At 39.4% G+C, this 12302-nt stretch overlaps 1 protein-coding gene across 3 annotated transcripts in view; it reads right to left on the bottom strand.

Annotated features, from left to right (window-relative positions):
* The window catches only part of LOC121035538 (tubulin-specific chaperone cofactor E-like protein), a 166852-nt gene that overhangs the window by 122118 nt on the left and 32432 nt on the right, over positions 1-12302 (bottom strand). For all 3 annotated transcript variants that reach the window (XM_040483339.1, XM_040483336.1, XM_040483338.1), the window contains 3 exons: positions 6369-6550; positions 4800-5056; positions 2073-2199 (listed from right to left, as the gene is read on the bottom strand). In XM_040483339.1, coding sequence (XP_040339273.1) covers positions 2073-2199; positions 4800-5056; positions 6369-6550 — 566 coding nt within the window. The remainder of the gene's footprint in view (positions 1-2072; positions 2200-4799; positions 5057-6368; positions 6551-12302) is intronic.

The raw sequence follows: 12302 nt of genomic DNA, 5'->3' as shown, positions 1-12302 counted from the left end.
TTTCATTTTTAGATGTGACACTGACCTTTTATAATTATACCTTACCTTTCAAAATAAGATTCTAGCCAGCACTGTCCAACTTAAATATAATCCAAGCCACATACGTAATTTTAAATTTTCTAGTAGCCTTATTTATTTAAAAATATTCATTTATTTTCTGGGAGAAACAGAGAGAGCAAGAAAGAGAGAAAAGAGACAGAGAAGAGAGAGAGAGAACACGAGGAGGGGAGGGTCAGAGTGTGAGAGAGAGAGAATCCCAAGGAGGCTCTGTGCTGTCAGCACAAAGCCCAACATGGGGCTTGATCCCATGAACTGTGAGATCATGACCTGAGCCAAAATCAAGAGTCGAACACTTAACTGACTGAGCCACTGGGCGCCCCTCTAGTAGCCATATTTAAAAAAATAAAGGGGTGCCTGGGTGGCGCAGTCGGTTAAGCGTCCGACTTCAGCCAGGTCACGATCTCGTGGTCCGTGAGTTCGAGCCCCGCGTCGGGCTCTGGGCTGATGGCTCAGAGCCTGGAGACTGTTTCCGATTCTGTGTCTCCCTCTCTCTCTGCCCCTCCCCCGTTCATGCTCTGTCTCTCTCTGTCCCAAAAATAAATAAATGTTGAAAAAAAAAATTAAAAAAAAAATAAATAAAAAATAAAAAAATAAAAATACAATAGGTGAAATTAATTTTAAGGATATATTTTTATTTAACCCACTATATCCAGGATTTAATCATTTCAACCTGTGATCAATATTGACAAATAACTAATAGGATACTTAATGTTCTCTTTTTCATATAAAGTATTTGAAATCCTGTATATATTTTTACACTTACAGCATATCTCGATTCAGACTAGCCATAATTCAAGTGTTCAGAAGTCACACATAGCTAATGGTACCATACTGGAGAGCAGAGGTCTACAGAGTAGTCAGTACAGGAATCGTTCAGGAATTAATTTACTATATTTACAACAGAATTACGTGAAGAAAATAAAGTATAAGGCCTACTACAAGACTTATTCTTTTTAGAAGGAAACTACGCTGAAATGTATTTCTTCAGTGAGATATTAACGTGTATGTTACAAAGCAGTCAGGATCTGTTAGGTGTTAGCTGGGTAGAAAGAGCAATACCCTGTTTAAAGAATACTCCGCTTTTTAAAATTTTTTCGTTTTTCAAGTTTTTATTTAAATTCCAGTTAGTGAACATGGGTGTAATATTAGCTGCACGAGAATCTGGTGATTCCCCACTTATATACAATACCTGGTGCTCACCACAAGTGCCCTCCTTAATACCCATCACCTTCACCTCCAGCAAACCTCAGTGTGTTGTCTACAGTTAAGAGTGTTTTCTGGTTGGCCCCTCTCTTCTCTTTTTTTCCCCTATGTTCATCTGTTTTGAAGAACCACTCTTCTTTAGGGAACTTAAAGCCCCTTTCAAAACCCCTATGTATGGCACACAAAGAGAACAAATGAAAGCCTCACGGCCCTTTACATCTCAGCCAAAATCTTACTGCTGCTAAAGGCTTATACAAAAATAAACACTCATTTCAGCAGTCTGGGAGAGGCAGAGATGGAGACACGAGAGGCAGGGGAGCCAGAGGAAGAACACAGCCGTGTGGTAGTCATGTTTAAGTCAATCTATATTCAAGGAGAAAACACAGATGCTGCTCTCTTAAGTTTCATAGAACTGAAACCGTCCAATTTTTAGGTGTTTACGCTTTAAATGACACTATGTTAACAGAGAAAATAAATACAACCAAAACAGAACTCATTCCCTAGTATACCTACTTTTTCTCCATAATCCAAAACAGGGCTTCAAATATTGTTAAGTATTAAAAAGTGTAAAAATAGAATAGATTTGTGAGGGAATGTTTCAGTGCTCTTGGCAGGCCAATTACTTTTCACATTTTTCTCATCACACCGTATTCTCTTTCTTCTGGGATTTGGAGCTACAGACGCAGCCCCTTCAAGTGCTGTCTGTTCACGAGACGGGGAAACGTATGGTGCACTCCCCCTCATTAGTGCACCATCCCTTTAATGAAACAAGGCCCGAGAGAAGCAAGGAGGCTCATCAGACAACAGACCTGGCTATTACCAATTTCCTCCGCTCCTCGGTGGTATAGGGCTGCAGAAGAGGAATTCCTAATAATCTCACTTCTTCAAGTTTGGGGAATGAATTTAGTTTGTCAATGTCTTCCCAGGACTGCAAACCTGATTTGAGAAATATATCATTTAAGTAAATCCAGAAAAGCACACAAAAAAGAAGATTAACATAGAAAAAACTGCTTCAATTAATTTCTGAAATGTTAAAAATGATCGTGAACTGGTTAGAGATCCTGAAAATCTTCTTACGTGCAACGACAGAACAGAATACAGTCAAACACCATAAAAACCTCCCTAGAGCCGCTCCTCTCCCTATGATCCCAGTGGTCAAGGAGAAGAGAGCTTCATTCTCCAACATCCTACTAAGGTACTGATTGTCCATCCAAACGGCCTTGTAAAGAGGGTCACTGCCGGTTTCTATAAGCACGATGTATGCCATGATTACATTCAAAGGGGGACGTGGTCAACTTTTTCACCAGATACAGACTCACAGAACATAACTACTGATCAGAGTTAATACTGTCAAACTCACATTTTTACCTAACAAATTCTAAAATGGGGCAAGTTCAATAGAGCCAGAAAATAAATAATATCTTTCTTACATACTGCCCTCATTTTGGGGACAGGGAAAACAGATTTTAAAAGCAAAACAAACAAACAAAAGCAAAAACAGACAACCTGAACCATTGGGTCATGAGAACATGCAACAAATTAAGATTACTTAGTGCTAAAAGAAAAGTCTTCCTATGGCCCGTGAGCAAATATATCATCCAAGTCAATAGTTGGCACTTCCAGGAAAAACATGCCTGTAATAATGAACGTGGTCAATTTTATAACAGGCTCAGTCTATTTCAGAGAACAACACGGCCCCTTCCTCTCTCCATCAACCTGAAGCAAGGGTAAGCAGAGGAGTGATATATGAGGGCTCTGGTGTATACTGTCCCAAGCCACCACTGTTCTCTTCCCTTCAGTTGTGTCATAAGCAGCTTCCTTATGCAAAACACTGGCTTTTAAAACCTCATTCCCACCCTTATGACTTCCATGGCAAATTAAGCTGTGCGTTTTTTCAATTGTAGATTAGAGTTGTTTTTAGCTACATAGGTTTTAAGAAATGGGCCGAAAGACAATGTCAAGAGAATGAGAAGAAAAGTCACCGACTGGAAGAAGAGATTGGTTAAAAACACATCTGATAAGGGATTGTTGTCCAAAATACACAAAGAACTCTTAAAACTCAACAGTAAGGAAATAAACAACCTGAACTAAAAAATGAGCAAATGACCCAGACAGACACCTCCCCAAGATGGCAAATAAGCATGGGAAAAGATGCCTGACATCATAGGTCATTACAGAACTGCAAATTAAAACAAGATTCCACCAGCGCACACCTAGAATGGCCGAAATCCAACACATCCACAGCACATAATGCTGACAAAGATGAGGAGCGGCAGCACGTCTCATTCGTGGCTGGTGGCACGCCAAGTGGGGCGGCCACTTTGGAAGACAGCAGGCAGTGTCTCATAAAACTACACATATTCTCACTGTATGATCCGGCAACCGCGCGCCTTGGCATTTACCCAGATGAAATGAAAACTTATTGTCCACACAAAACCCTGCACACAGAGGTTTACAGCGGCTTTATTAATAAGTGCCAAAACTTCGAGGCAACCAAGATGTCCTTCAGCTTGTGAATGGATAAACAAACTGTGGCAGAGCCACACAATGGAAAGTTACTCAGCGCTGAAAAGAAATGAGCTATCAAGCCATGAGAAGATATAGAGGACACTTAAATGCGTATTATGAAGTGAAAGAAGCTTATCTGAAAAGGCCACATACTGTATGAGTCCAACTATATGACATTCTGGAAAAGGCAAAACTACGGAGACAGTCAAAAGGTCTCTGCTGTTTGCCAGGGATTGGACGTGTGGAGAGACGAACAGGCAGAACCCAGTGGATTGTTAGGGCAGTGAAACTTTTATGTATGATACTACAGTGACAGATACATGTCATTCCACGTTTGTCCCAAGCACAGAACACCAAGAGTGAGCCCTCATGTGAGATACGGACTTTGGGTGATAATGTGAAAATGTAGGCTCGATTAACAGATGTATCACTTTGGTGCTGGAATGTTGAGAGCGGGGAGGTTGTGGGGGGGCGGGTGCAGAGTATGCGGGAACTCAGTACTTCCTGCTCAATTCTGCTATGAATTTAAAACTGCTCTAAAACATAAAGTTTATTAGTTAAAAAAAATAGGCTAAAAATACTCATTTCTGGGAGACACAGAATCAAATGGCAGCAAACCGGCTATCAATCCTATCTAATACTACGTAACTACTATACCATGCTAGAAGAGAAAAGTAAACACTTACAGGGTACGGTAGGTTGAAATTCCTTAACCTGAATCCAGACAAAATGGGCTAGTTTGTCATTCCTTGTACTCTGACTCTGCCTTTTACTGTCCAACTCATCAATCTGTCTCACTCCTTTCATGGTATGACCTCTTCAGCATATAAAACATAAACAGCTAATAAGATGCTATGCCACTTGGTATTTATCATTTACGAACACGGACGCCCTAAATTTAGCTAATCAACTGGCACGTGCATGTCACTCTTGAAAACGCATCCTACAAGGAGGCAGAGCCGTGACTGAAAGAAATACACTATCATTGATCTCATGGGTAAGCTCAGATCAATTTGCATGTACCTCACCTGACTTGTGGAGACTGATGGATCGTAGATTAGGAAACAACCTGGCCAGTGAATCATCAGGCTCCTCAATAGCATTCAAATGATTGTTCGCCAGGACGAGAGTATCCAGTGAAGGAAACATAACTCCTAACTTTCGTATTTCAGTCCAGTCTTGGAGGTTATTGTCTGTTATATGTAGTAGCTTAAGAGAATGACAGCAAATAGAAGGACAAGACACTGTTTCATAGTCGTTAAGGCACAGGAAGAGCTCCTCCAAACTGCAGAGAAAAAAGGAAATATTTCATTGTTGCAAGCAGTTATGTTTCTACTTTGCACCTACTTTCATTTATTCGATTAAGAAATAAGTGCCTACTGTGTGTGAGGCTCTGGTAGGTATTGCGGGCAAGACATAAAGATGTCTTTCTAAAGCTTAAAATATAGCTGGAGACACAGAACCCAAACACATAAAACAGCAGAGAACGATATAACCCAGGATGATAACCCACTAAATTAATTTTGTGCTTAAATTAACTAAATGCTAAATAAGGCAGTACTCACTCTAAGATAGCAGTTCACATAGGAGTGGAATTGAAATTGTAGTTAGAATAGTCAGGGAAGACTGCATGGCCTTGAAGGAAGGGCAGACTTGCAAAAGTTGAGAGGAGATAGAGGAAAATCCCAGAAACAATGTGAACGCAATGTGTGGAAACAGAAATATTAACTACCATTTACTAAATTCCTACCCTGAGCCAGGCCCTGTTCCAAGTGCTTTATAGACTGTACTATTTCTGCCAGGTAGATACAGTTACACCCATTTTACAGACAAGGAAACGGAGTTCATTCGCTTCTCAACGGTCATATGGCCAGTAGGGGGAAGCAGGCTCTCCAAGCTCATTCTCTGCCATGCCAGGGGTTGTGTGAAGTGAGTGGCAACCAGTCTCATTAGAGGGATGGTAAGAAACTCAGATGCAATAAATGGGGTGAGACCAGATTCAAAAGGCTTTGATAAGTTCCATATTTAGACAAAGAAACTACAGTTTCACATATTTCTTTAAGCTGCTTCCTTTGAATACTCATGTGTTTATTCAAAGCTACATACAAACAAATGTAAGAAAGCATTTCTAAACTGACAAACAAAAGCATAATTTCTTGTTTAAATTATCGAAAAGAGTTCCATTTTCCCATCAGGCCAGCGAGGCACTTAATCATCTGAGTGTTAATATATTTTATAGATCGTATGATTTTTTCTTTTCGTCCCAAAGAAAAGCGCTGACGCAAAATTCTGAAATCAGGTAACCAGAAGATTAAAATGGAGAAAGGGTGGGTTGATCTAGAAATGATAAGTGCTTCTCAGGGATATTTTCTCGCCAAAGGATGACATATCTTATGTCTCGGTGCTACTCAACACTAAACAAGTATTCCAAAGAAAATGCTACTAAATTACCCTCATTCTAAGTAGTTCATTTTTCTAACTTCGTTCTCCATCCAATCTGCTGTTCTAGTGTTTCTGAGATGGGAGATCAGCAGTGATTCTATGTACTAACAAAGATGGCAACACAGCCCCCTCTCCATCATGCTCTCTGAGCTTACTCGGGTAACTCCTGCAGTATCGTGTGGACCGTCTCCCAAGAAGCTTTGCTGTTGTTGAGGACAAGTTTGCGAACCCCAGAGAAGGACCCAGCACATGTTCTTTCTAAAACCGACAAATTCAGAGGGTTGGAACTCAGGTTTAGAAACTCCAACTGGGGAACATTTGACACAATTTTACTGACCTGGGGAGAAAAAAAGAAATGCATATCAGGCAGTAATCAGAGTTTTAAAATCGCAATCATGCTCATAAAGCTTAAGTGAGTGGGGCTCCAGGCAAAAGGCCATTCACATTAGGGAGTCCTGTTAGTGACGATACCTACAGAGGGGCGTAAGTAATTTCAACAAATCTTGGCAAAGAATTTAATCTTTCTATGAAAGAGTGACATAATTGAAAATTAATGGTACAAAAGAAAGACTTTACACGTTGCCTTTGGCAAGGTTTTTGATTCTGTTCTGTATGATATTCTCTTTGATAAATGGAGAAAAGATAATTTTGATGACGTTTTAGGCTGCAAGTTTCTAGAGACCTGAGACTGGGTCACGTAACTCTCTTTGAATTTCTCCTTCCTTTTGTCCTCAGTACAATATTAAGGCTAATTAAAGATTTATTGAAGAACACACGGTAACAGCTCAGGTGTTCAAAACTGACATAACCACAATCACTTAGAAACAGTTTCAGGGCGCCTGGGTGGCTCAGTCAGTTAAGCGTCCGACTTCAGCTCAGGTCACGATCTCGCGGTCCGTGAGTTCGAGCCCCGCGTCGGGCTCTGGGCTGATGGCTCAGAGCCTGGAGCCTGTTTCCGATTCTGTGTCTCCCTCTCTCTCTGCCCCTCCCCCGTTCATGCTCTGTCTCTCTCTGTCCCAAATATAAATAAACATAAAAAAAAAAAAAAGAAACAGTTTGAACTTGGGGTGCCTGGGCAGCTCAGTCAGTTGGGCGTCTGACTTCCGCTGAGGTCACGATCTTGTGGTTCGTGAGATCAAGCCCCGAGTCAGGCTCTGTGCCTCCCTCTCTCTCTGCCCCTCCTCCACTCATGCTCTATGTCTCAAAAATAAATAAAACATTTAAAAAAAAATTTTTTTAAAAAAGAAACAGTTTCAATTTGGCTCAAAGATGACCAAATTGGGGGCACCTGGGTGGCTCAGTCGGTTGAGTGTCTGACTTCAGCTCAGGTCATGATCCTGTGGTTTCATGATCTCCTGGTTTGTGAGTTCAAGCCCCACATGGGGCTGTCTGCTGTCAGGGCAGATCCTCTGTCCCTCTCTCTCTGCCCCTCCCCCACTTGGCTCTCTCTCAAAAAAATAAGATAAAAGAAGATGACCAAACTTTATATACACTCAAAAACAAAAAGCATCCATAACAAAAGAGAAAACATGATCATCAATTTAACGATTTAGCTAGAAACTTGGGAGGGAAGAAGATTTTTTTAGAAAAAGGAAATCAGCATTACTCACCTTAACAATTGGCTCTACATAGTACTAGTCTCTTTTGATAAAGCTTATTTCACTCAATTCTCAAAACAACGTGCAAGATAAACTATTTTCATTTTAACAAATGAAGAAAGTCAGGCTCAGGAATGTTACATAATTTGACTAAGGTCTCAGCATCACAAGAACCCAATCTAGGATTTAAAAATCAGAGCCATGGTTCTTCCAACATACCACAACTAGATTATAAACACAACCGGGAAAAAGAACGAGCTTAAACAAGTATGAAGTAAATGTTCAAAGCCCAGTAAATGTAGTAAGCATCAAATAGGAAATGTGGTGATTAAACGTTATGAGAAATAGGACTGTTTTCAGAGTCAAAAAAAGCTAGGTTCAAACCAGGTTCCAACACTTCCTAGCTGTGTGGTCTGACAAGTTACTTTACCTCCCCAACTCTCCATTTCCTCATTGGTAACTTAGAGACAATAGGACCCACCTGTTTCACAGGACTGTTGGTGGGAATAAATGAGATAGAGTGTAAAGCACTGAACCCAGTGTAGAAACTGACTTCCTTACCTATTCCCCAATAGGATGTAAATTCCATAAAAGCAGGGGATAGTTCACTACTGCACAGTGGGTACTTAATGTTTGCTGAATAAATTAATGGCACAACATCATTCAATAAATGTAACTATTCCTAATATAGTAAGTATAGTATGAACCAATCTGTCAACCCTGGCTGTATGTTATATCGTATGGAATATCCTAGAAAGATAAAATTGGACTATAGTCTAATAATTCAAGCAGGAAAAAATAATATATGTTACAAATAAAAATATTCTTTAAAAGGTTAAGGCTAAAAAGGATTTGGGGGTAACCTTACACTAATGATAAGATTTTCGAAAATATATTAATTACACAGGCAAATGTACTTCTAAAAATGTCCTACAAACAAACATGAGCGAGTTTCTAGGGCAGTATACTGACTTACCTTTTTTAAACTCTTAAAAAAAAAAAAAAAAAAGACTCCTTTAGTTAGAGTGATACAGCTGACCCTTGAACAACGCAGAGGTTAGGGGCACCAACATCCCACAAAGTTGAAAATCTGCCTACAAGTTTTGACTCCCCTGAAACTTTACTGATAGCCTACTGTTGACAGGAAGCCTTAATGATAATGTAAACAGTCAATTAACTTATCTGTATGTTGTATGTATTATGGACTGTATTCTTACAATAAAGTGAGCTAGAGAAAATGTTTTTGTTTCGTCTTGTGTTTTAGTAATATGTGTTTTGTTTTCATATAGAGAAATATAAAGAAAACTAAAAAAGGCCCCAATTCAACAGCCCGGTAATCCTTAATGAAGTCAAAACAGAACAGTAACAAAATGTTCACAGTTATGAAATTTGAACAGAACAAATTCTTGCGATTCTTCCCAGAAAAAAAAAATGCATGCATATTCCAACATATACACTTACATCTGTAGATATTTTAAGAATTTTTACAAAAGAGATCCTCTCTTTTACACCTGACCTTTTTTTCTTCTTTTTCTTTTTTCTATATCTTTCAAGTTTTTATTTAAATCCTAGTTAGTTAACATATAGTGTAATATTAGTTTCGGGAGAAGAATTTAGTGATTCGTCACTTTCAGACAACAGCTAGTGCTCATCACAAGTGCCCTCCTTAGTACCCATCATTCATTTAGCCCATCCTCCACCCACCTAGAGAAAATGTTATTAAGAAAACCGTAAGGAAGAGAAAATATATTTACAGTACTGTCCTGCAAGAAGCCTGCATGTAAGTGGACCCACACAGTTCAAACCTGCGTTGTTCATGTGCCGAAACATGGAGTGAACTTACACGACCTTCTAGGTCTCTACAGTTCTATGATTTAATAGAGGAGCCTCTACTCTGCTTGTAAAAATGAAGAAACTAAAGTTTTAAGAAAAATGGGGAAAGGGTTGTAAGATAACAATCTGTAACTTATACCCAAGCTATTCTCTGCCTCACCTGAGGGGCTAATTCTTCCCTCCTCTCAACTACTTGGGTTAATTTCTCCTATAAAATGGTTTTGATAAGAAAGGGAGGAAAAAGGAGATGCCTTGGGAAATTCAAGTCAAAAGCTAAAAAATGCATCTTTTTTCACACACAGATGCCCAATTTTCAAAGGATGGAGACAAATCTTTGCCTCCCCTCACAGTATTACACTTCTCACTCATATTTATCTTTGTCCCTGAATATACATACAATAGCCAGTAGTTTAAACTACAAAAGAAGTTACTTATAACATTTGTGACCATTCAAAACACGAAAAGAACAAACTATCTTATTTTGTCCCACATTGCTATATCAAAAACTGGCCAAAATAAACTCACTTAATGGCCAGGGATGAATTTATCGTTTTGGTGATCAGGTACACAGGTTGTAATGAGGTCGAAATGTAATGTCTTAAAACTGTGACCTATGAGGCATTTGTAGCCTGGCAGAGTTTAATCTACCCTAAAAATCAATATTCTTCTGCTGTAGTGTTTCTCCCATCTCTCTGTGCTCTCTGATAGATATTCTAGAAGATTGGCATCAACTACAGTTAAAGCAAAGGACAAAATATAAAGGAATGATGAAAACAAAAATAAATTGGAAAATGGAAACCCGAATGGTAGCAGCAACAAAGATTTATTTGAAAACTGCCCAGATATACACTTATAGAGGACATGTAAGAATATACATACAGAGCACAAATGAACATATGACCCTCTGGCCATACATGTTAATGGATGGAAAATATTTCGTGTAGACCTTTCTCTAAGCAGAGAAAAGGCTGAACTGCCTAGTGTAAACTCTGTGTTCTAATCCACACTGACATAGATTGTTCTTCCGAGGCACCAGCTTGATCACTGTTAAACTGTTCTCACCACTTGGCAAAAGCTTAGCTTATGTACGTGGTCAAAGCACAAAACCTTTGTGAAATTTTACACTCCCAAAGAAACACATTTAAGGGAATCAGCCTGCGAACATAGGATGTGAAATGATTCAGAGGAAAATGTGGTCTGACTTGTCACCCGTGCAGGTTAAAGACTCTCCCCGGGGGTTCAGCAGCGGACCACTGTGGGAATCCGGGAGACGGGGAGGGGTGAACCAGGCAGTTCTTGTTGCCTCTGTGCAGCATGGACACAGCATGCATGTCAACTAAGCATCTCAAAGGACCAAGAAGACAAAGACTGTAATCTGTTGAACAGTGAACTATACTAGTTGTTTAGATAAATGAATTAGTAAATAAATCCATGTACAAATAGAGATTATTTCTTGGAACACAAATCTGCATATATATTAACAAGTAACTTAAAAATCAAAGGACATGCATCTCAAAGAATTTGGTAAACATCTTAATAAAAATAGGAAATATAACCAGAAGCACAGTTATCAGAGTAAACAAGACTATGAAACAGACAAATAATAAGAAAAGCTAAAGAAAACTAGGTCACCGACAGGTTTTTCTTAAACAAAAAAGCTGTCTTGGAATCTGTATGGCATTTAATACCCACAAAGCACCTCAATGGTTAGTTTTATCTGCAACCCCATCTTAGAGATGAGCAAAGCAAAACACCAAAGGATTAAGTGAGCTTCTTAGATCGCAGGAAAAGTTGGAGCAAGAGGTCTTGATCAATCCTTAAGATACAATCATTTGTTCATTAATGCATTCAACAAACATTTGAATACCTAGTATGACACTCTGGGTGCTGATGATAATAGAGACAAAAATCTCGACTTTTAATAAGCTAAGGGTCCAGCAGAAAAACTATCAAGTATACAAGTGACTGTACTACATTGTGATAAATGATCACATGTATCATAGCAGCATGATACAGGTGCTGGGATAATGTACTTCTGCCTGAATGAGAGCCGGGGAAAGTTTCATAGAGGAATAGTGACTTGGGCCAAGATACATAGGAAGGAAGAGGCCAGGGAGACAAGGAAACACAGCAGTGGACTGAGAATGAATAAAAGCAAGGAAGCTTTTCATGTCAAGAGTTTATCATGAGCTGCAAGAAAAAGCATATGGCTAAAGATGGAGATAAAGCTCTAAAAGTAGCCAAGGGCCATATGGTGGAAGGCTACATTTAGAGAGTTCAGATCTTAGCAACTAAAGGACTTTAAGCAGGAGAGTGTCATAATCTTATTCCATTTATTAAAAGGAGTCTGGTTGCACTATAGAAGACAGCTTCCGGGAAGCCGGAAAATCCATCAGGAAACTTTCTCCACAGTTTAAACAAGAAAGAAGATCCTAAATTAAGGCAGGAGAATGAATGAAGTAGGAAGAACTATTTTTCCCTAATTCTTTTTTATTTTTTTATTGGAGAGGGAGAGAGAGGGAGAGAGGGAGAGAGGGAGAGAGAGGGAGAGAGAGAGACAGAGAGAGAGAGAGAACCTTAAGCAGACTCCATGCTCAGCACTAAGCCTGACGTAGGGTTCAATCCCATCACCCTGGGACCATGACCTGAGCCAAAATC

Source organism: Herpailurus yagouaroundi, unplaced genomic scaffold (assembly GCF_014898765.1).
Source record: "Herpailurus yagouaroundi ecotype Mexico unplaced genomic scaffold, PumYag 161, whole genome shotgun sequence".
Classification (NCBI taxonomy): Eukaryota; Metazoa; Chordata; class Mammalia; order Carnivora; family Felidae; genus Herpailurus; species Herpailurus yagouaroundi.
Note: the sequence above shows the minus strand (reverse complement) of the source record. Positions and strands in the feature narration are given on the sequence as shown.